The 23659-nt window shown below is 46.4% G+C and overlaps 1 protein-coding gene across 2 annotated transcripts in view; it reads right to left on the reverse strand.

Annotated features, from left to right (window-relative positions):
- Positions 1–15254: 15254 nt before the first annotated feature.
- Positions 15255–23659, reverse strand: part of Zc3hc1 (zinc finger C3HC-type containing 1) — a 28582-nt gene continuing 20177 nt past the window's right edge. Inside the window, exons 8-10 of one of the 2 annotated variants that reach the window (XM_042695959.1) lie at positions 23277–23489; positions 20203–20338; positions 15255–15679 (exon numbers count right to left, since the gene is read on the reverse strand). In XM_042695959.1, the coding sequence (XP_042551893.1) occupies positions 15408–15679; positions 20203–20338; positions 23277–23489 (621 nt within the window). In that variant the 3' untranslated portion in view covers positions 15255–15407. Of the gene's footprint in view, positions 15680–20131; positions 20339–23276; positions 23490–23659 lie in introns of both variants that reach the window. The other variant, XM_042695960.1, reaches the window with a different exon arrangement.

A 23659-nucleotide genomic window follows, 5' to 3' on the forward strand; every position in this document is an offset into this window, starting at 1 on the left:
TCTGACTGAAAACAGAGGGTGACATTTTGTTGAGCTTATGGTGACAACAGGACATTTGGATAGAAAGTTGTTAGTCATGCCGGGCGCTGGTGGCTCACGCCTGTAATCCTAGCTACTCAGGAGGCTGAGATCTGAGGATCACGGTTCAAAGCCAGCCCGGGCAGGAGAGACCATGAGACTCCTATCTCCAATAAACCACCACAAAACCGGAAGTGGCGCTGTAGCTCAAGTGGTAGAGCGCTCGCCTTGAGCTGAAGAGCTGAGGGACAGCGCCCAGGCCCAGAGTTCAAGCCCCACGACTGACAAAAAAAAAAAAAAAAAAAGAAAGTTGTTAGTCATGTATAGGAAGAGCTGGGTGACAAGTTGCTAGATTAAAATAAAAAAAAGGAGGGCTGAGAAGGTGGCTCAGTGGTAGAGTGCTTGCTTCGCATACATGAGCCCTGGGTTCGATTCCTCAGCACCACATGAACAGAAAAGGCCGGAAGTGGCGCTGTGGCTCAAGTGGTAGAGCGCTAGCCTTGAGCTGATAAGCTGAGGGACGGCACCCAGGCCCAGGGTTCAAGCCCCATGACTGACAAAAAAAGGAAAGGAACTTTTTTTTTTTTTGTAGGTCGTGGGGCTTGAACTCTGGGCCTGGGCGTTGTCCCTCAGCTCTTCAGCTCAAGGCGAGCGCTCTACCACTTGAGCTACAGCGCCACTTCCGGTTTTGTGGTGGTTTATTGGAGATAGGAGTCTCATGGTCTCTCCTGCCCGGGCTGGCTTTGAACCGTGATCCTCAGATCTCAGCCTCCTGAGTAGCTAGGATTACAGGCGTGAGCCACCAGCGCCCGGCAGGAACTTTTTTTTAAAATGAAGAAAACAAAGAAAAGATTGTTAGAGGGTAGCACCAGAGTTTCACTCGCAGCTCCAGGCGGCCCCTGGGCCCTCAGCCAGATAGAACTCAGGTAAAGGGCTGAGCCCTTCCCATCCCTATTTAGGATGCAAAAATACCCTTTTCATCTTTTATTATTTTATTCTTTCTTCTTTTATTATGATTATTTGTGTGTGTGTGTGTGTGTGTGTGTGTGTGTGTGTGTATGTGTGCGCGCACGCGGGCAGGCGTGCACACTGGTACTGGAGCTTGAATTCAAGGCCTTATGTTCTTGCTTAGTTATTGTGCTCAAAGCTGATGCTCTACCACTTGAGCCACACCTCTTATTTCCAGCTTTTTGCTGAATAATTGGAGATGCAAGTCTCATGCAAGGCTGGCTTGGAATCTTGCTCCTTAAGATCTTAGTCTCCTGAGTAGCTAGTATTATAGATGTGAGCCACCAGCACCAGGCCTCTTTTTCTCTTCAGCTTAAGAAGACAAAGTTGGTCTGGCATGGTAGTGTATGCCTACAATCCCAGCACTTGGAGGGCTGAGGTAGGGGGATTGAAAGTTTGAAGTCAGCTTGGACTATAGAGCAAGACCCTGTTTCAAAAAGAAAAGAAAGGAAAAGATATGATTGCATTTTTTTCTTTCTTTATTTTCTTTTTGTCGGTCATGGGGCCTGGGCGCTGTCCCTCAGCTCTTCAACTCAAGGCTAGTGCTTTACCACTTGAGCCACAGCGCCACTTCCAGCTTTTTCTGTTTACATATTGTTGAAGAACCAAACCCAGGGGCCTCATGCATGTGAGGCAAGCACTCTACCACTGAGCCACCTTCCCAGCCCAAGATTGTATTATTTTTTTTTTTTTTTTGGGTCCGGTCGTGGGGCCTGAACTCTGGGCCTGGGCGCTGTCCCTCAGCTCTTCAGCTCAAGACTAGCACTCTACCACTTGAGCCACAGCGCCACTCCGGCTTTTTTCTTTTTGCTTATGTGGTGCTGAGGAATCGAACCCAGGGCCTCATGCATGCAAGGCAAGCGCTCTACCACTGAGCCACCTTCCCAGCCCAAGATTGTATTTTTTCATAACAAACTTTTTTTTTTGCCGGTCCTAGAGATTGAACTCAGGGACTGGGTGCTGTCCCTGAACCTCTTTGTGCTCAAGGCTAGCACTCTATCACTTCAGCCATGGTGACACTTCCAGCTTTTTCTGAGTAGTATAAAAGCTTCACAGATTTTCTTGCTCTAGCTGGCTTCAAACCATGATCCACAGATCTCAGCCTCCTGAGTAGCTACGATTATACGTGTAGCCACCGGTTGCCAGTTGGTTCAAAGGCTCTGGCCTATAGGCAATTCTAGTCATCCTAGTAAAATATGATTTATAGCGGATGGTCAATGGATGCTGATGGGGGTAGAGAGGATTGGCAAGAATGGGGCTTTTATGTAGCCTCAAACTATCTCATCACAAATGACTTATTAATTACAAAGGAGAGATAACAGCCATACAGAAGAGAGCCCAAACAATACCTTAGCTAAGTGATCTAAACAAACAGTACATTAAAAAGTACCATGTGTCATGCCAGATGTCAGTGGCTCACACCTATACTTCTAGCTAGTCAGAGCCTGAGATTTTAGGATTACTGTTCAAAGCCAGCCTGTGCAGTTAAGTCCATGAGACTCTTAGTTCCAATCAACTACCAAAAAGCCAAGAGTGGAGCTGTGGCTCAAGTGATAGCGCATTAGCCTTGAGTAAAAAAGCTCAGGGACAGTGCCCACACCCTGAGTTCAAGTCTCAAGACTGGCACACACACACACACACACACACACACACACACACACACACACACACACACACACACACTCTGATAAAATTAGAATATAGACTATAGATTAAAAAAGATTAAACTTGGGGTTGGGAAGTTGGCTCAGTGGTAGAGCGCTTGCCTTGCATGCCTGAGGCCCTGGGTTGGATTCCTCAGCACTACATAAGCAAAAAGGAAAAAGCCGGAAGTGGCACTGTGGCTCAAGTGGTAGAGCACTAGCCTTGAGCTGAAGAGCTGAGGGACAGCGCCCAGGCCCAGAGTTCAGGCCCCACAAAAAAAAAAAAAAGACTAAACTCTAGATTTGATAACTGGGCTATGGTTATAAAAGATTGTTGGGAACTGAGGGCCTGTGGCTCAAGCCTATAATCCTAGCTACTCAGGAGGCTGAGATCTGAGGATCACAGTTCAAAGCCAGCCAGGATAGGAAAGTCTGAGAAACTCATCTCCAATAAACCACCAGAAAACTGGAAGTGGCACTGTGGCTCAAGTGATAGAACACTAGCCTAGAGCTCAAGAACTGAGGGACAGTGCCCAGGCCCAGAGTTTAAGCCCCACTACCAACAAAAAAAAGAAAAAAAAATTGTTGGACTAGGAATGTGTCTTAGTGGCAGAGTGCTTGCCTTGCATGCATGAAGCCCTGGGTTGGATTCCTCAGCACCACATATATAGAAAAAGCCAGAAGTGGCATTGTGGGTCAAGTAGCAGAGTGCTAGCCTTAAGCAAAAAGAAGCTCAGGGATAGTGCCTAGACCCTGAGTTTAAATCCCAGGACTGGCAAAAAATAAAAATGAGATGGTTCTCATCCACTTGCTTCAGCCTTCATAGTGCTGCGATTATAGGGATATACTATCATACCCTGCTTCTACACCTCTTTCAAAGCAAGGTCTTTCTTTTCCTTTGTTCCTTCTTTCTTTCCTTCCTTCATTCTTTGCTTCCTTCTTCCCACCTTCCTTCCTTCCCTTCCTTCTTTTCCTTTCTTTCTTTCTTTTTTTTTTTTGGGGGGGGGGGGGGTCCTGTCGTGGGGCCTGGGCACTGTCCCTCAGCTCTTCAGCTCAAGGCTAATGCTCTACCACTTGAGCCACAGCGCCACTTCCAGCTTTTTCTTTTTGCTTATGTGGTGCTGAGGAATTGAACCCAGGGCCTCATGCATGCAAGGCAAGCGCTCTACCACTGAGCCACCTTCCCAGCCCCTTTTCCTTTCTTTCTGTCTCTCCCTCCCACCTTCCCTCCTTCCTTCCTTCCTTGCTTCCTTCCTTCCTTCCTTCCTTCCTTCCTTCTTTTTTTACTTTTTGGTATTGGGAATCAAACCCAGGGCCTCTTTGCACCTGGTTAGTATGTGTTCTACTACTGAATTACATTCTCATCCATTCAAAGTAGGTTCTTCAAAGGACCAGAATGGTCCTTCACATATAACACAAATATTTCTGAGCACTTTCTTGTGCCAGGGACTGTATGAGTATTGAGGGTACAGTCACAGAAAGAAACATGGAGCTCAGAGTTACTAAAGCAGCCTAGAGATGGCAAGAGATCAAAGGTCATCTTACCCGACTGAACTTCTTCCTTGCTCCATTCCTCTTCCTCATTCCTGCACACTGGTAATGTTAAGCTCCAAAGAAAAACTCAGCCTTGAGATTTTCAATGAGCCCCAGGGAATAAATAATCAAAATCAGCTTTTCTATGGAAGGTTGTTCCAGTATCAACTTTTCTTTCAGACACCTGGTACTTTTGTTTGGAGGTAGAGGAAGCATTAAAACTGATCTTGTACATAAGAGGAACAACTTCCGGGCTGGGAAGTAGCTCAGTGGTAGAGCGCTTGCCTTGCATGCCTGAGGCCCTGGGTTCGATTCCTCAGCACCACATAAGAAAAAAGAAAAAAGCCGGAAGTGGCGCTGTGGCTCAAGTGGTAGAGCGCTAGCCCTGAGCTGAAGTGCTGAGGGACAGTGCCCAGGCCCAGAGTTCAGGCCCCACAACCGGACCCCCCCCCCCAAAAAAGGAACAACTTCTTCTGAGACAGAGGAAATGTTGGATGTGTCCTACTCCAAGGTCTGAGAAGAAAGGTGTTCCCTCCCTTTTCCAATCCTCAATCTCAGTTCCAGCTGGCCAAGTCTGAGTGTTCACCAATGGAGGTGGATGGGGATGATGCACTAACGCTTTGAGGCACACCCACAAAGGTGGGCACTGATTAGGTATAGCATTATCACACATATAAGCATGGCCATGTAGACTCCTTCAAGTAGCTTAGGGATGAGAGGCTAGCAAATGGAGTCAAAGCCAGAGACAGAGAGCTTGGTGACCTAGCAGTGGTGACCTAACAAGGGAAAGGACTTCCTCCACTTGGGTACCCAAGTCTCTGCTTTCTTCTACTACAGCCCTCTTGATTCCTTAGATCTTTTTTTTTCCCAGGACCTTGATTTTTCATGTCTTCTCTGTCACCTGTTATTTTCCTGGTTTTGTTTTGGGGGATCATATCCAGAGCCTTATACATGCTAGGCAGGCACTCTGCCACTAAACTACATCCCCAACCTTTAAAAAAATTTTTTTTTGGAGGGGCTAGGGAGATGGCTTGCCTAGCATACATGAAGCCCTGGGTTCGATTCCTCAGTACCACATACACAGAAAAAGCTGGAAGTGGCACTGTGGCTCAAGTGGTAGAGTGCTAGCCTTGAGCAAAAGGAGCTCAAGGACAATGCCCAGGCCCTGAGTTCAAGCTCCATGACTGGCCAAAAAAAGAAAAAAATTGGAGCCTGGTGCCAGTGGCTTACACCTATAATCCTAGCTACTCAGGAGGCTGAGATCTTAGGATCATGGTGCAAAGCCAGCCCAGGCAGGAAGTCCATGAGACTCTTATCTCTAATAAACCACCAGAAAACCAGAAGTAGTGCTGAGGCTCAAGTGGTACAGCACTAGTCTTGAGCAAAAGAGCTCTGGGACAGCACTCAGGCCAAGAATTCAAGCCCCACGAATGGAAAAAAAAATGTTTTCTGTGGCTCAGGCTAGCCTCAAACTTATGCTATTCCTGCCTCAGCCTCCTGAAGGCTAAGAGGGCTGGATTACAGCTGCCCATGCCTGGCTTCTTGCCCTGATCTTGACTCATTTGCTAGTCATGGTTAATGTCTTTGGTAAAACTTTCCATCCCCAAATCAAGTCCTCATGTAACCTGTCATACTTTTTAGGGGCTGGGTATGCATGTGTGATAGTGTGATAGTTTCCTACTTTTTCCAATTTTTTTTTTTTTTTGTTGGTCCTAGGGCCTGAACTCTGGGCCTGGGCGCTGTCCCTCAGCTCCTCAACTCAAAGCTAGCGCTCTACCACTTGAGCCACAGCGCTACCTCCAGTTTTTTCTGCTTTTGTGGTGCTGAGGAATCTAACCCAGGCCCTATTGCATGCAAGGCAAGCGCTCTACCACTGAGCCACCTTCCCAGCCCCCCAAAAGTTTTTAAGATGTTCTGAACATCAATAAGTTGTTCTGAACATTCTCAGATACTCATGAGTAACTTTTGGACAGATACAGAGAATGAAAGCGCGACTGTTTTTCTCCAAGTCACCAGGATGACAGCCAAAGCTGGGCAGCCAGGCAGGCCTCCCCCATACTATGTTATCTCCTGCATACTGACCACCTGACAAGTTTTCTAGGACAGTCCTCCTCCCATACTTTTTCTGACACACAGTCTTACTTTGTGGCTCAGACTGGTCTCTTAGATTCAAGGTGATCTTCTCTTCATCTCCCAAGTGGCTAGGAATGTAGGTGTGCACACTCAGCTGGGCACTCTTATTTTTCCCTTTTTGGTATGAGTACTTGGGCACCCTGGAACTCAGGGCTCATTTTCTTGCTTGACTTTTTCTGTTTAAGGCTGACATGAGGCCATATGTCTACCTCTGGTTTTTGGTAGTTAGAGGTAAGAGTCTAACAGTTTTCTGGTGGCTTGGAATCTCTATCCTCAGATCTCAGCTTCCTAAGTATCTAGGATTACAGGTGTGAACTACTGGCTATAGACAGCCTCATTTTTGTTTTACTTATTTACTTATTTATTTCCATCCTAGGGATTAAACTCAGAGCTTGGGCACTGTCTCTAAACTTCTTCTTTTTCTTCTTTTTTTTTTTTTTGCTCAAGGCTAGCACTCTGCCACTTGAGCCACAGCACCACTTCCAGCTTTTTCTGTTTATGTGATACTGAGGAACTGAACCCAGGGCTTCATGCATGCTAGGCAAGCATTCTACCTCTAAGCCACATTCCCAGCCCTGGTTTATTTTTTTTTAGTCGGTCGTGGGGCTTGAACTCTGGGCCTGGGCGCTGTCCTTCAGCTCTTCAGCTCAAGGCAAGCACTCTACCACTTGAGCTACAGCGCCACTTCTGGTTTTCTGGTGGTTTATTGGAGATAGGAGTCTCACAGTCTTTCCTGCCCGGGCTGGCTTTGAACCGTGATCCTCAGATCTCAGCCTCCTGAGTAGCTAGGATTACAGGCGTGAGCCACCAGCGCCCGGCCCTGGTTTATTTTTGAGACAGGGTTCAGGCTGGGTTTGAATTTGCTATGTATTCTACACTGTCCTAGAACTTTTGATCTTCTTGCCTCAGCCTCTTGAGTGCTGGGATTATAGGAGTACACTCCCAGGCCCAATCAGAACATTCAAACGATTATATTGTCTTTATGAATTTAGTCTCTATGTCCTAATTTTCCTCTCAAAATATATGGTGATGAAAGTCTTCTTGAGTCACAGGCCCAAGTTCTGTCCTGGGAGTCACATTATGAGGTCCTGTTTAGCAGATGACGAACATTGGTGCCACCCTGACTGAAGGCTGATTGCTCCCCTCCCCCCAAGAATCACAGTACCCTGAATGAGGCCATTTTGAAGGCTAGGGTGGGGTGGCACCCCAGGTTAGCAGGTTAACCTGAACACCAGTCATTATGACACTGAGGTCATGTTTTACTCAGCCAGGCCAGAACTAGGTTTCCCTCCATCTTCTTGGCCCTTCCTTCCCTCAGGCTCACCCACTTCATGACCAACTAGAAAGCATGAGGGGCTATGTATGGGTGGCAATAAGGAAGGCTGATGCAAAGGGTGCCACCCACCTCCCTAATGATGTGGTAGCTGCCAAGAGGAGATGGGAGGGAAGAAGTACCACATGTGACTCAGGGGAGGTGGGGCCTGCCTTATGCATCCCTCCCCCACCCCCCAGGCCTCTCAGTTTTTCTTACATTGCCTGTGGCCTTCTAATCTCCTTCCTTTGAGCTCACTGCCTTGCAACACTGCTTCTTTGCTTCTTGTGGCTCTGTATCACCTACAAGTATCCCACTGGAGCCTGCTCAGGCCCTCTGAAATGGGCTCTCTGTGGAAATCCCCCCAGAGTGTAAAGGTTTTGCTCCCAGATTCCCCGCCCACCCCCTCCACCCCCCCCCCCCCCCCTGCCCAGGGTGCCCCACCTTTCCCCTTTGGCCAAGTTCTTGCTTCCCTAATCAGTAAGTCTGAAGCAGCAGGGAATTTCTTTTTGGGGGGGGGGGGAGGGAGGTCAGTTGTGGGGCTTGAACTCTGGGCCTGAGCACTATCCCAGAGCTCTTCAGCTCAAGGCGAGTGCTCTACCACTTGGGCCACAGCACCACTTCCAGTTTTCTGAGTGGTTTATTAGAGATAAGAGTCTCACAGACTTTCCGGCCTGGGCTGGTTTTGAACCATGATCCTCAGATCTCAGCCTCCTGAGTAGCTAGGATTACAGAAGTGAGCCACTGGCTCTCAGCTGGATTTTTTTTTTTTTTTTGGTCCGGTCGTGAGGCCTGAACTCTGGGCCGGGGCGCTGTCCCTCAGCTCTTCAGCTCAAGGCTAGCACTCTACCACTTGAGCCACAGCGCCACTTCCAGCTTTTTTCTTATGTGGTGCTGAGGAATCGAACCCAGGGCCTCAGGCATGCAAGGCAAGCACTCTACCACTGAGCCACCTTCCCAGCCCCTGGATTTTTTTTTTTAATACCTTCTCGAGAAAGTATTTTCTAACTACTGTGATTCTTAGAACTTGGGAGAAATCCAGCATCTATTTTCTTCTCTTTTTACTTTGGAAAACCCCTGAATTGAGCTTGTGGTAGGTAAGCCCAGATCACAGTTGACTGCAAATTGGGCCTGGATAGAGTTAAGACTTGGCAATTGTGCCAGGAGTCACCTGAGGTCCAGCGGATAGAAGGAGGGGACTGGTGGCCTGGGAGTATGCTAGAGATGACAGGGAGCCACTGCCCTTTCCACTCTCCACTTCTCACTTGCAACTCTATAATCTGTGAGGTGATTTGCTAAAGATCCGGAAGCACTGACATTCATCTGCTTTCTGCAGGAAGGCCCTTGGGGTCTTTGGCTGTCATCAGTTCTCGGTCAGGTTCTGTGCTCAGTCTGGAGCTCCATCTGTGGAGCTAAACTGCCTCAACTGGCTCAGGGGAGAACAAGCAGGAAGTGCTGGCATCTGCCAGGTTCAACACAGACTCCCTGCCCTGGCAGCCTGCTGGTCCAGCTCCAGGTCCAGGTGGCTGCAGGCTCCAGGATAGATGACTCAGGTAAACTGTGTTGGACAAACAAGCCAGTGTTCTCAACCCACCAGGGCGATCCTGTAATTAGCTCTCCTGTTGTCTTTGTTCCATACTACCAACCCCTCAGGGTGACTTTGCCAGGCTGAGGGCCAGGGCTGGAAGAGACTGGCAGGAATGTGGTTATCTTGCTGTGTTTTGTTACCTCAGGGCTTCCAGATGCTTCTAAAGCTGGGCTTGGAGGTGAACCACCAGCACCTGCATGAGCTGATGAAGGCACAGAGGCTGTTGGACTGAAGGAGCCCTATGTAGGACAAGGACAACCACTTAGGAAATTATGGGTGTAAGGCCTTCCCCGGGCCACGCACGCCCTGTGCAGATACCTCCCTACCTCTTGGCTAAGTTTCCTCCCAGTATCTGTGTTACCTAAGTAACTGGCACACCTGGAAGCAGTCACCAAGCCCTACTGCTAGGTCACCTCTTGGGCCACCTCTGGTCACATGCCTCCCATGTGACCTTAGGAGGGTCCCAGGCCCAGAGGTCACAAACCAGTGTGGCCACACCTTTTCCCCACCTGGCCACACCTCTTCCTGTCCCAGGCCTAGATAAGTGGGGGGGGGGGTAGGGGTGTAGGGAGTGTGGGAGTGTGGGTCTTCCCTTTTGGCCATGCCTCTCCACCATGCATGGTTGGGGGGGCAGCAGTTTGGTAAGTAAACTTTTCCTGCCTGAATAGCTCCTGGTGTTCTCTTCATCGGCTACCTAATGAAACCTACTTACTTAACCTACCTTACAATGGGATATCTTTTTCCTTATTCCAGGCCTATTGTTACAGTTGCTCCCACAACCTGGAGACCGTTTGGCCTGAGAGATGACGGGTCAACAGGGTAGCTGGATAGCCGAATAGCTTAGGATTGCCAAACAGCACTACTGTGTTCTAGATGCTGCTGTAAGCATGATGATATCTATTTAATCTCTAAACATCCCTATGATATAGCTACTGGTATTGTCCTCAGATTACAGATGAAGCTGAGGCTCTGAGTAGCTAGTTCTGAAACACATGGCTGCCACACAGCGAACCCAGAACTGAAGCCAGACAAACATATCTATCTAGACCCAGCTTTGCTCTCTCAGACACTGCTTCTTTTCTGCATCATGGTGACCAAGAGCAGGAAGGGGAGCTGGAGTATGGAGTCTCAGGACCCTAGCCCTGGCTAGGCCACTCTTACCATGTGGCCTTGGCTATCACTCCCCTGCTCAGGCCTTCTGCTTCCTCATCTCTGAACTCAGGGGAATTTGGCCATTGTCTTTGCAACTGTGTTTCTATTTCTACAGCTCTAGCTCTACTAGCTTGGAGAAGGCCTTGAGCTCAGGTCCCTCTCTTTCATCTGGTCATCCCTATTGGAAACATTTACTCTCCTGACTATCAAGGCAGCTTCCTGGACGTTAGGGTGGAATGCTAAAAAACAGCTCCAGATGCCACTGACTAATGGAACAAAGATGCTTCCCCACTCTAGTCCTCAGTTTCCCCACTTGATCCAGTAAAGATAATGACCTCTTTGTGTCTAAGGGCTGCTGTGAGTCAGGGTTAATTAGCATTAGTCACAGCCTGTGGAATGCTCACAAGCAGAGGGGTCACTGGCTGCGTCTGTACGGCACTGTACTGGAATGACACGCCGCTCTGGCCTGTGGCCCCATGAACATGCAATCCAAGCTTCATAATTGGCATGCCTCATTTTGTGGATTGGCCTTGGAGTGACCCAGTCTGAGCGCTGTGTGGTGGCGGGACACAAAGACGACACCTTGGGATGGCTGCCTCAGCACTGTTCTGCCTGCAGAGGTGGCTGCCAATGGCTTATCTCCCCTGGTTTCCTTTTTCAGCTGCCTTCCCAGTCAGCCAGGTTTTTAACCTTGCAATTTGTACCTCTATTCCAAGATGCTGGGTCTTAACCCTGATCTTTTAGGAAGGTTAGTTTCCATCCCTGGCTCTTTAATAAATATCCATTCTCTCCATTTCTCCCCATCCTCACTGATCCCTTAATGCTTTTTGTTTTTGTATGTTTTTTTGTTTTTCCAGGTAACTGGTCTAATTGACAATGCAAACCAGGCAGCCTAAGCCTTGAGCAGGTGAATTGAAGCTGGGCTAGGAAGCAAGACCTGCAACAAAATAAGTCAAGCAGGGCACAGGTGGCTCACATCTATCTCAGGAGGCTGAGCAATGAGAATCAAAGTTCAAAGACAGCCCAGGCAGACAAATTATAATAGACTCTTCTCTCCAATTAACCAGGAAAAAGTTGAAAGTAGCACTTAGCTCAGCTCAAGTGGTAGAGCCACAGCCTGGAGCAGAAAAAGCCAAGCAACAGTGTAAAGCCTTGAGTTCAAGTTCCAGTACTGGCAAAAAAAAAAAAAGACAAAGTAAGAATGATGCTAAAATGAGAAGCCATTTGAAAAAGGGAGTGCTGTTCTGCTCACCACTGTTGATTTGCTGGTGATCAGGTAGGCAAGTCCAGGGGCAATGTTTGTCTTGCTTCTGCAATCCACGGGAAATAAGTATGGGACACTGGCGGCACCTAGTGGCTCTGGCAGGTACTGCTAGCAATACTACTGGATCCTCTCACCCCTTCTCCCCTGGTCCTGGGGGTTTGAACTCTGGGACTGGGAGCTAGCTGTCCCTGAGCTTCTTTTGGCTGGAGGCTAGAGTCTCATGGACTTTCCTGCCCAGGCTGGCATTGATCTCAGCCTTCTGAGAAGGTAGCACTGCAGGTAAGAACCACCTGCGCCCAGCCTACTGGTCCTTTTACTTTCAAGTAACCTACTGTGGACTTAGTCTCCAGATTTTTGAAGAGTTGAGAGATGACATATTCCTCAGGAAAGGAGATTTTCTAGCCACTTGACATCTAGAAAGTCACATTTCCTTTTTTTTTTTTTTTTTGCTGTGAATCAGAATCACCTGGAATCTTGTTTTTTAAAAAAAAAATTCAGTTGCTGGGCCGCACCCTAGAGGCTCTGATTTAATGGGTTTAAAATGGGGCCCAGGCACCAGTGTTTTTAATGAGCTCTCTAGTTTTCTTTTTTTTTTTTTTGGGGGGGGGGGGTGTCTGGTCGTGGGGCCTGAACTCTGGGCCTGGGCACTGTCCCTCAGCTCTTCAGCTCAAGGCTAGCGCTCTACCACTTGAGTCACAGCGCCACTTCCGGCTTTTTTCTTTTTGCTTATGTGGTGCTGAGGAATCGAACCCAGGGCCTCAGGCATGCAAGGCAAGCGCTCTACCACTGAGCCACCTTCCCAGCTCCAGTCACATTTCCTCTAACATTACAAAAGAGATCTCACCTCTAGTTTCACATGTTTTCTTATATTCATAAAGGAGGAATTTAAGGGTGATCATACTGGGTACTCGTAGCTCATGCCTGAATCATAGCTACTCAGGAGGCTGAGATTTGAGGATCATAGTTAGAAGCCAACACAGGTAGGTAAGTCTGTAAGACTCTTATTTTCAATTAACCACCCAAAAGCCAGAAGTGAAGCTGTAGCTCAAGTGGTAATGCCAGTTTTAAGTGAAAAGGGATTACACCCAGGCCCTGAGGTCAAGCCCCAGTACTAGCTTAAAAAAACAACAGAAAACTTTATTATTATTCTGTTGCTATTGTTTCTCAACTATCTTCTATCAAAGATACAGAAACAACAAAAGAAACAAAGTGTAAAATTGAAATACTGGGGAAGAAGAGAGTATCAAGTTATGAGAAATCTTTGCTAGGTTACAGATTCTACAGTTCGTTTTACTGTAAAGATAAAAGAAACTTTCAGTTTTTATTTTTTGTGCCAGTCCTGGGTCCTGCCCTACCACTTGCGCATGACCCCAGTCTGGCTTTCTGTTGATTAGTGATGGAGTCCAATAAACTTTTCTGCCCAAGCTGGCCTCAAACCACAATCTGCAGATCTAAGTCTCCTGAGTATCAAGGATAAGTGTGAGCCACTGGTTCCTGGCTTGAAAAAGACTTTCAGCCTTTGCAATCCTGGTTTCCTTCCTTGGAGGGGTGTCTTGAGTTCCTTCTTTGCACCCCATGTCAAGTTCTTACCTCCAACCTCCTGAGGGTTGCTGCTGCCCCACGGTGAGAACAGTCTGTTCCCACACATTTGCTACCTGGATAGTGCTAAATGGCTGGACAGAAGTGAGCACAGAAAGTTGGCACTGTAATAGTTTACAGTGCATTAAGTCTTCTGATAAATAACCCAGAGACCTTTACATGACCCCTTTCCCTCTACTGGTTTCAGCTACATAACAGTCAACCGAATGAGAGGGGCAGTGTGGAGAGAAGCAATGGCCATAACTGTAAGAAGGGCAGTGAGGAAGGAGAGACCACAGGCTAAAGATGGAAAGATGGGTCCCTCATTGAAGGGCCTATGTCCAGCATTTTTGTCTTAGGGCATGGTTTTGGCTGGCCAGATGATGGCTATATAAAGCCACAGAGAATCCAGAATAGCAACACGGCTAAAAATAGAGAGGAAAGCTGAGGAGGAGGAAATGTCTGCACTTTTGTTGTTGGGCAAGCTATACATGCAGCTGTTTTGCTGCTAAGTGGGATGGGGTGAAGGGATTTGAGAGTGGAGGGGGTACTTGGAGGTAGCTGCCATTGTCCCAGAGCAAGAAAATGCTCCATTTGCTCAGTCTAGGAAAGCTAGCTAATGTCTAAAAAGAGCCAGGAAAGATCCCCTTCTAGATACTAGTATACCATGAGGCGTTTTTACCGAACCTTTCTATTAGGAGAGATGACTCGGGTTTTTGAGTTAGGAGAAGAAAAAAATCAAAGAATCACAGTGACTGAAAGATACTTCCAGTTGGTGAGAGTGCAACAGAGGTCAATCTGACTGAACCATAACATATGTACATGTAAATGACCATGAAACCCCTTTGTACAATTAATATACATGAAAAAAAATGACAGGACAGTGAAACAGGCTGTATTGGGGGATGGGTATCATCAGGAGTGGGGAAGGCCCAAGGAAGAGGGTGAAGGAAGCTGAATTAGGGTCAAAGTATTTTACATGCATTTATACAGACAGAATAATAAAACCTGTTGAAATTGTTCTGAGTGGAATAAGGGAGAGGAATATTGGTGGTGAGGCTGATGGGGTACGTCATATGCATGTGTGGAAATGTCATAATAAAAGCCCCTTGTGCAACTAATTTATGCAAGTTAAAAAAAAACCAGGCAGGGCTGGGAAGGTAGCTCAGCGGTAGAATGCATGCCTTGCAAGCATGAGGCCCTGGGTTCGATTCCTCAGCACCACATAAGCAGAAAAAGCCGGAAGTGGCGCTGTGGCTCCAGTGGTAGAGCGCTAGTCTTGAGCTGAAGAGCTGAGGAACAGTGCCCAGGCCCAGAGTTCAGGCCCCATGACCGGCAAAAAAAAAAAAAAAAAAATCAGGAAAAGAATGTGGAAACAACCTCTGCGCAGCCAGGTCTACTGGATCAAGCTTGATCTGGGGCAGAGAGCAATGTAATTTACCCTTTAAAAAAATAAGACTGACTGAGGTGGCACCAGGGGCTCATGCCTGTAATTCTTTTTATTTTTGGTCCGGTCGTGGGGCTTGAACTCTGGGCTTGGGCGCTGTCCTTATGCTCTTCAGCTCAAGGTGAGAGTTCTACCGCTTGAGCCACAGCACCACTTCCGGTTTTCTAGTGGTTTATTAGAGATAAGAGTCTCATGAACTTTCCTGCCCGGGCTGGCTTTGAACTGTGATCCTCAGATCTCAGCCTTCTGAGTAGTTAGGATTACAGGCGTGAGCCGCCGGCGCCCGGCTTCATGCCTGTAACTCTAGCCACTAAAGGGCCTGAGATCTGAGGATCAGAGTTTGAAACCAACTTGGAAAGAAAAGTCCCTGAGACCCTTATCGCCAAAAATCAAACAAATCAAATCAAACCAATACAAAAAACCTACTGAGGCTTAAAAAAAAGACTATACCTATTTAACCAGAATTACAAGTAAGTCTTCATGTTTGCAGCTACTTGGAAAACCCAAAATTCAACTTTGTTTACTGTTCCTCTGAAGTGTGCAATCCCCTAGACTAAGGGAAAACAATACTCTAGCAGTAAGAACTGTAAGAAACCTTTTATTAATACACTCATATTCCTGGGATATAAGAGTCCTTATAACACTGCCGCACTACAGTGTAGACTGGATGTTACCATGTGGGTCTTCCATCTGCTTTTCTAAAGCCAGTCTTTCCACAGAATACAGCTTGCTTACCTTCCCTGTCCACATGCCTGTGGAGCGACTTGCCTTTCACTTGTGCAGACAACTACTGACATCCACTGTCTTTGTGAATGCAGGGGCTTCTGGTGGTTAAGCCAGGATGGAGAAAAACAGCATGGGCTGACCAAACAGGAATTCTGACTCTGTTTCAGTGTCTCTCTTATCCATTTCTCCTGCAAGGGTTGGTATATCTTCAGGATGAGGATAATGATTCCAACTGCCGGAATATTCGGAACACTTTCCTTGATTTCTCTGAGAGACTCTATAGGTAGAAAAGTATATTAGGATAAAATTCTTTTGTAGAAACAAAAAGCTAGGCAATAGCTTTAGAAATTGGTCAGATCATTTCTCCTACAATGATCTAGATTTACCTAGATTGAAAAAAAAACTATATATATATATATTTATTTTATTTTATTTATTTATTTTGGGTCGGGTTGTGGGGCCTGAACTCTGGGCCTGGGCGCTGTCCCTCAGCTCTTCAGCTCAAGGCTAGCGCTCTACCACTTGAGCCACAGCACCACTTTCGGCTTTTTTTCTTTTTGCTTATGTGGTGCTGAGGAATCGAACCCAGGACCTCAGCCATGCAAGGCAAGCGCTCTACCACTGACCCACCTTCCCAGTCCCCAAAACTATATTTATTGTGTTAATCCTGGGGCCTAGGTACTGTACCTCAGCTTGTTTTGCTCAAGGCTAGTACTCTACTACTTGAACCACAGCTCCACTTCTGGTTTTCTGGTGGTTAATTGGAGATAAGAGTTTCATACGGCTAGGAAGGTGGCTCAGTGGTAAAGTGCTTGCCTTGAATGCATGAGACCCTGGGTTCAATTCCTCAGTACCACATAAACAGAAAAAGCCAGAGGTGGCACTGTGGCTCAAGTGGTAAACCACTAGCCTTGAGTTGAAGAGCTGAGGGACAGTGTCCAGGCCCAGAGGAAAAAAAAAAGTTTTATAGACTTTCCTGCCCAGGCTGGCTTTGAACTGTGATCCTCATATCTCAGCCTCCTCAGAAGCTCATTTTATTTTATACTATGCATAATGGACAACTGAAGCCAAATAATTAAGAAAGTCTGTGTTCTATTGTGAGACTGATACTTCCAAAACAAGTCTCACAGCCTCCTTCCTATTTGTATGTGTCCTGACCCTTCTGACCACCTATTAGTGCAACATATATTCTGTTCTATTCTTTTTGCCAGTTCTGAGGTTTGAACTCAGGGCCTGGGCAATGTCCCTGAGCTTCTTTTGCTCAAGACTAGAACTCTACCATTTGAGCCACAGTGCCACTTATGCCTTTTTCTCTTTATGTGGTACTAAAGAATGGAATCCAGGGCTTCATGCATGCTAGGCAAGTACACTACCACTGAGCCACATTCCCAGCCTGGCCCTGAATTTATCATCCCAATCTCTGCCTCTTGAGTATCTGGGATGATAGGTTTGAGCTACTAAACTTACCCATATGTTTATTTATTTTTGTTTTGTTTAAATCCACAATGCTAGCTGAGGTAAGCTATATGCCTATAATCCTACCTAGGAGGTTGAGATCTGAGGACCACGGTTCAGGGCCAGCCCAGGCAGGAAAGTCCATGAGACTCATTTCCAATTAACCACCAGAGAACTGGAAAAGGCGCTGTGGCTCAAAGTGTAGAGCACTAGCCTTGAGCTGAAGAGCTGAGGCATAGTGCCCAAGCCCAGAGTTCAAGCCCCACGACCGACAAAAAAAAAAAGTGCTGAGGGATAATGCCCAGGCTCAGAGTTTAAGCCCCATGACCAACACACACACACACACACACACACACACACACACACACACACACTTCATAATACTTAAATTGTCCTGGTATATTATTTCTTGTGAACATGGATTCACATTTATGTGGCACCTGGATGAGGTTAACAGTATCATCCAAAGCTAAGAAATAAAACAAAGTTGAATGACTCCTAAGAGTCAACTATGACCTTGGCTTTCTCAGCTCAAGTTTTAGCCAACAGAGCTAAAAATAGGAAGACTATCATTGCCACTTGATTATACTTAGGAACTGTTCTGAGAAATGGTGTTATGGGGAGACAAAGCAATTTATTAGAAATAGAAGTTCTTAGTAAGTCAGAACACGGTCTTCTCAGCCTCTGAGAGTAACAATAGAGCACAGATTTCTCATGCAACCAGAGCCTCAGGGAGAGGACAAAGGACATTTAGGACACATCCAGAAGCCATGACTAGTTTCTTCCTTTTTTTTGGTCGGGCGTAGGGCCTGAACCCAGCCTGGGTGCTGTCCCTCAGCTCGTCAGCTCAAGGCTAGCGCTCTACCACCTGAGCCACAGCACCACTTCTGGTCTTTTCTGCTTATGTGGTACTGAGGAATCAAAGCCAGGGCCTCATGCATGCTAGGCAAGCACTCTACCACTGAGCCACCTTCCCAGCCCAGCCATGACTAGTTTCTAACATTAGATAGCATTTCCACTGTCCCCTTATCCTCTAGTAGATAAGGATTTCAATAAAATAAAGTCCCAGGAGCTGGGCACCAGTGGCTCATGCCTGTAATCCTAGCTAATCAGGAGGCTGAGATCTGAGGATCATGGTTTGAAGCCAGCCTGGGCAGAAAAGTCCCCAGGAGACTCTTATCTCCTATAAACTACTCAAAAAAGCCAGAAGTATGGGCTAGGAAGGCTGCTCAGTGGAAGAGTGCTTGCCCTGCATGCATGAGGCCCTCAGCACCACATAAGCAGAAAAAGCAGGAAATGGCACTATGGCTCAAGTGGTAGAGCGCTAGCCTTGAGCTGAAGAGCTGAGGGACAGTGCTCAGGCCCAGAGTTCAGGCCCCAGGACCGACAAAAAAAAAAGTCAGAAGTAGTGTTGTGGCTCAAGCTGTAGAGTGCTAGCCTTGAGCACAAAGAGGCTCAGGACAGCACCCAGGCCCTGAATTTAAGCTCCAGGGCTGGCTAAAAAAAGAAAGTCTCAGGATGGAAACGTTTGAGTTGGGACTCAGGGGAATTTGATTTAGTGACAAAGCTGAAAGTAACTTGGAAACAAATAAAACTTTTTCTAACATCAAGATCCTTCCTCACAGCCCCATTAAGGCTTTGTATCATCCATAGCAGTGAGGTCAATAACCCACTTTGATAATGAACCTGAAAAGTTCCAGAATCCAGAGCTAATATGACATGCAGTAACTCTTTCTACCACAACACCACCATTACCCCTATCACCACACATACAAAAGCCGTGTGTGTGTGTGTGTGTGTGTGTGCGCGCGCGGGCGCGCGCGCGTGGGTGCGTGCACACACGTGCACACACAGGTGTTAGTCCTGGGGCTTGAACTAGGGTGCTGTCTCTGAGCATGTTTTTGCTCAAAGCTAGCACTCTACCACTTGAGCCTTAGCTCTACTTTTGGCTTTTTGCTGGCTAACTGGCGATACAAGTCTCATGAACTTTCCTGCCTTGGAATCACAATCTTCAGATCTCAGCCTCCTAAGAAGCGAGGATAACAGTAAGAGCTATCAGTGCTCAATGTTTTGTGTGTGTGTGTGTTTTTAAATATGACAGTACTAAAGGGGAGTCTTAATAAAAACTGACAAACATTTATCTTCTGAAGACTTAGGCAGAAAGAATTTGTAAGCAAAGGTAGATTTAATCCCTCAAGTAGAGTGGCAGGTCAAATATTTGTCTTTAAAGAACTATGTTCCAAAAGGATTTTTTAAGTTGAAAAGAAATGCAGATTATTTTTCCATTAAAACCTTGGAAACCACTGGCTCTCACCTATAATCCTAAGCTACTCAGGGGGCTGAGATCTGAGGATCATGATTCAAAGCCAGCCTAGGCAGTTAAGTCCATGAGACTCTCATCTCCAATTAACTACCAGAAAACCAGAAGTGGTGCTATGGCTCAAGTGGTAGAGCGCTCGTCTTGAGCTGAGGGACAGGACCCAGATCCAAAGTTCAACCCCCATGACCAAGAAAACAAAAAAACAAAAATCAAAACAAAAACATAAACCTTCATGTGATATTTACTGACGGCATTTTACAACTGAGCTTTTACTAGCATTTCAGCTCCCTCTGGTGGAAGCCTGTGGTCCTACAAGACCATGGAATGAGATTGGCCAGGCGTTGTTTACTTATTATTTACTTGGGAGGGTGTGGAGGTCAGTAACTTATATTTACAGTAGGCTACAAGACAAATGTGGAACCAGGCTGCAGAGGAACAAGGATTCCACAGTGGTGACTCTTTTATGTCTGTGAGCTTCACTCCTGACCCAGAGCCAAAATGTTTTCTCTGTTACATGACCACAGCAGTCTAATAAGACTAGCTAAGGATGGACTGGCACACATGCCCAGGCACATATGCGCAGGCTATGGACTAGAGTAAGGTGGTATGTCTTATACGGGGAATGGACCCATCTGAGCTCCAAAATGCAGAGATGTCAACTGATAAAGTAGCTGCTCTGTATCCTGCTGATCCAATTAATTCCTTTTCTGCATTCCTTTCCTTCTTATAGTCATTTAAGTTGGGAGCACAAAGAATTTAGCAGAATATAATGGAATGTCATATGCTAAACTGCAGAAAGACTGACCCACTCTTATGCTTTCTCTGAAATATAAACAGCATGAGTGCAACAACTTAGCAAAGTTGCAGGCAGGTAGGGACGAAGTACAAGACAAGCCTCTGTGCCCATCTCATGGACAACAAGGGCCACACATATGCAGGGGAACCTTGGCTCACCATGGAGTCTGGTTCAGCTGGCTGCTTAGACTGTTTGTAGTCCAATAGGATGGAAAGCACTGCCCTCCAGCCTGGCTCTGATGGAATGCTAGCATCCACTTCTGTTTCACCTTGCTCTCTGATTTCTTTACTGAATGTGATATTCACCCAAGGGCACCAGTCTCGATGTTGAGAGGTGGGATCGAAGAAACTTCGGGAAGATGTGTCCTGAGGACAGAGGAAGAGACATAGACAGGGTTAATGAAGGACAGATGCTAGGTCTATTCAGAAAATCAATTGTTGCAAAATCTTCCAACTGCTTGTATTTCTAGGTTTTTTTTTGTTTGTTTGTTTGTTTTGTTTTGTCAGTCATGGGGCTTGAACTCTAGACCTGAGCATTGTCCCTGAGCTCTTCAGCTCAAGACTAATGCTCTACTACTTTAAGCCACTGCACTACTTCCAGTTTTCTAGTGGTTAACTGGAGATAACAGTCTCATGGACTTTCCTGCCCCAGCTGGCTTTGAACCATGATCCTCAGAGCTCAGCCTTCTGAAGAGCTAGGATTTTAGATATGTATTTCTAGTTTTATGTTCTTCTTTGTGCCAGTACTGGGGCCTGAATTCAGGGCCTGAGTGCTGTCCTTCAGATTTTTCACTTAAGGCTGATGCTCTACCACTTGAGCTACAGTTCTGATTTTTGGTGGTTAATTGGAGATAAGCATCTCTTGGAAGCCGGGCGTTGGTGGCTCATGCCTATAATCCTAGCTATTCAGGAGGCTGAAATCTGAGAAACACGGTTCAAAGCCAGCCCAGACAGGAAAGTCCGTGAGACTCTTATCTCCAATAAACCACTAGGGAAACCTAGAAAACGGAAGTGGCGCTGTGGCTCAAGCGGTAGAGCATTCACCTTGAGCTGAAGAGCTGAGGGATAGCGCCCAAGCCCAGAGTTCAAGTCCTATGACCAAAAAAAAAAAAAAAAAAGTCTCTTGGACTTCAAACCATAATCCTTATAAAGCTAGACTCGTGAATAGCTAGGATTACAGGAGTGGGCCACCAATGGCTGTCTTATGTTCTCCTTATTTATTTAATTTTGCTTGTCATTATGAAGGTGACATACAGAGGAGTTACAGTTACATAAGTCAGGTAATGAATAAATTTCTTTTTAGAGAATGTCATACTTCTTTTACTCTCTCTTGTTTTTCCCTCCTATACTCACCCACAAGTTGTATAGCTCATAACACAGTGTCTAGTGATAGTTCTGCTGCATTTGTTCACCTTTGTCCCTCTTTTTCTGGGCCCCTCTTATCCTCACAAATTTTATTTTTTTGCCAGTCCCAGGGCTTCAACTCAGACCATGTACACTGTCCCTGAGCTTCTTCTGCTTAAGTCTACCACTTAAGCTAGAGCTCCACTTCTGGCCTTTTTTGGGTAGTTTATTGCAGATGAGAGAGTCTCATAAGTCTGGCACTGGTGGCTCATGCCTGTAATTCTAGCTACTCAGGAAGCTGAGATCTAAGGATTGTGGTTCAAAGCCAGCCTGAGCAGGAAAGTGTATGAGACTCTTTTTTTTTTTTTGGGTCCGGTTGTGGGGCCTGAACTCTGGGCCTGGGCGCTGTCCCTCAGCTCTTCAGCTCAAGGCTAGTGCTCTACCACTTGAGCCACAGCGCCACTTCTGGCTTTTATTCTTTTTTGCTTATGTGGTGCTGAGGAATCGAACCCAGGGCCTCATGCATGCAAGGCAAGCGCTCTACCACTGAGCCACCTTCCCAGCCCATGTATGAGACTCTTATCTCCAATTAACTACCACAAAGCTGGAGTGGAGATGTGGCTCAAAGTGGTAGAGCATTAACCTTGAGCAAAAAAGCTCAGGGACAGTGCCCAGGGCCTGAGCTCAAGCTCCACTACCTGGGCTGAATTTGAACGGGGATCCTCTGAATTCAACCTCCTGAGTAGGTAGGATTAGCTATGAGCCACTAGTGCCTAGCTTTATTTTTATTTGAGACAGAGTCTTGCTATATAGCTGAGACTGTTCTCAATCTCATGACTGTGCTTTCACATTCCTGAGAATATTCTTATTTTCTTCCCATTTCCTCCCTTTCTTTCATCCTCCCTCCCATTTTCCTTCCTTTTCTGCTTTCCTTTCTTTTGCAATATCAGTGTTAGAACTCAGTACTTGCTTGGCTTGCTTAACTGGTGCTCTACAACTTGAACTAAGGCTCCAGGCTCAGATTTTTGCTGGTTATTTTAGAGATAAGAGTTTCACAGACTTTGCTGCCTAGGCTAGCTTCAAACTGTGATCCTTCAGATTTTAGCCTCCTCAGTAGTTAGGATAACAGGCAAGAGCCACTGGCTTCTTTCATCGCCCCCCACCCCCACCCCCCACGCCTCTTTTTTTTCTGTTTTTCTCCTTTTGTCTCTGTTTTTGATTTCTGAACCCTTTGTCTTGTACATGTTTATCTGATTTGGGGAGCGGAAATGGAAGCATGGAAACTGTGGGACAAAGGGTAAACTAATTCAGCAGATACTCACTAGACACTAGAAATGAACTATATAACTTGGGTGGGGGACGGGACAAGAGTTGGGAGAGAAAAAAACTGGGAGAAAATGAGGGAATGACACTATTCAAAAAGAAATGTACTCATTACCTGACTATTAACTGTAATCCCTCTGTAATCACCTTTACAAAAAAAAAAAAATACAAAAAACCCCACAAAAAACAAAAAACTGGACTTTAGTAAGTTTGTCTCCTCCCTCACTGTTGTCCTATTAGTTTGAAATATTTACTCTTTCTCCAGACTCTAACCCAGAGGAATAGACGATAAAATCTTTAATGCTGGGCTGGGAATATGGCTTAGTGGTAGAGTGTTTGCCTCACATGCATGAAGCCCTGGGTTCAATTCCTCAGAAAAAGCCATAAGTGGCCGTGTGGCTCAAGTGGTAGAGGAAAAGAAACTCAGGGACAGTGCCCAGGCCCTGAGTTTAAGCCTTAGGTCTGGCAAAAAAAAAAAAAATTGCTTTCTCCTTGGCCAGCCATCTGTCCTATCTTTAAGTACACAGTATATTTTTGGCCATAGAAGCAGGTAGGGCTCATACCTTTTTCTCCGTGCTCACATGAAGGCCTGGCCTGCTGTTATGCCCAGTGAAGGCTACTGCATGAGTGGACTCACCGAGCTGCTGGAAGAGCAAAGGCGAGCCCGTTTGGCTTTCCGGAGAGGGCTCGACGGTACGTCAAGGCCAGTGCTGTCTCCTGTTCCCATGCTTCGAGTCACTGGGCGGCTTCTGGTGGTAGGGCTGGCTGCCTCTGGCTCAGGCCGCTCAACCGGACTAGAAGAGTCCCAACTTCGGGTTCTAGAGACAATGAGACCTGGGCTCTTTTCAGTCTGAAAGAAAAAGGGGAGTACATAAGTGATGTTGATGGTTAAGATTGCAATTTCTTTCAAAAGCAGGTAAAGGCTAGTATTTTATAGTTTAAATGATAAAAACTCAGCTTTTTTTTTTTTGGCCAGGCCCTTGAATTCAGAGCCTGGACACTGTCCCTGAGGTTCTTTTG

Source organism: Dipodomys spectabilis, unplaced genomic scaffold, assembly GCF_019054845.1.
Source record: "Dipodomys spectabilis isolate Male_0828 unplaced genomic scaffold, ASM1905484v1 ptg000197l, whole genome shotgun sequence".
Taxonomy (NCBI): domain Eukaryota; kingdom Metazoa; phylum Chordata; class Mammalia; order Rodentia; family Heteromyidae; genus Dipodomys; species Dipodomys spectabilis.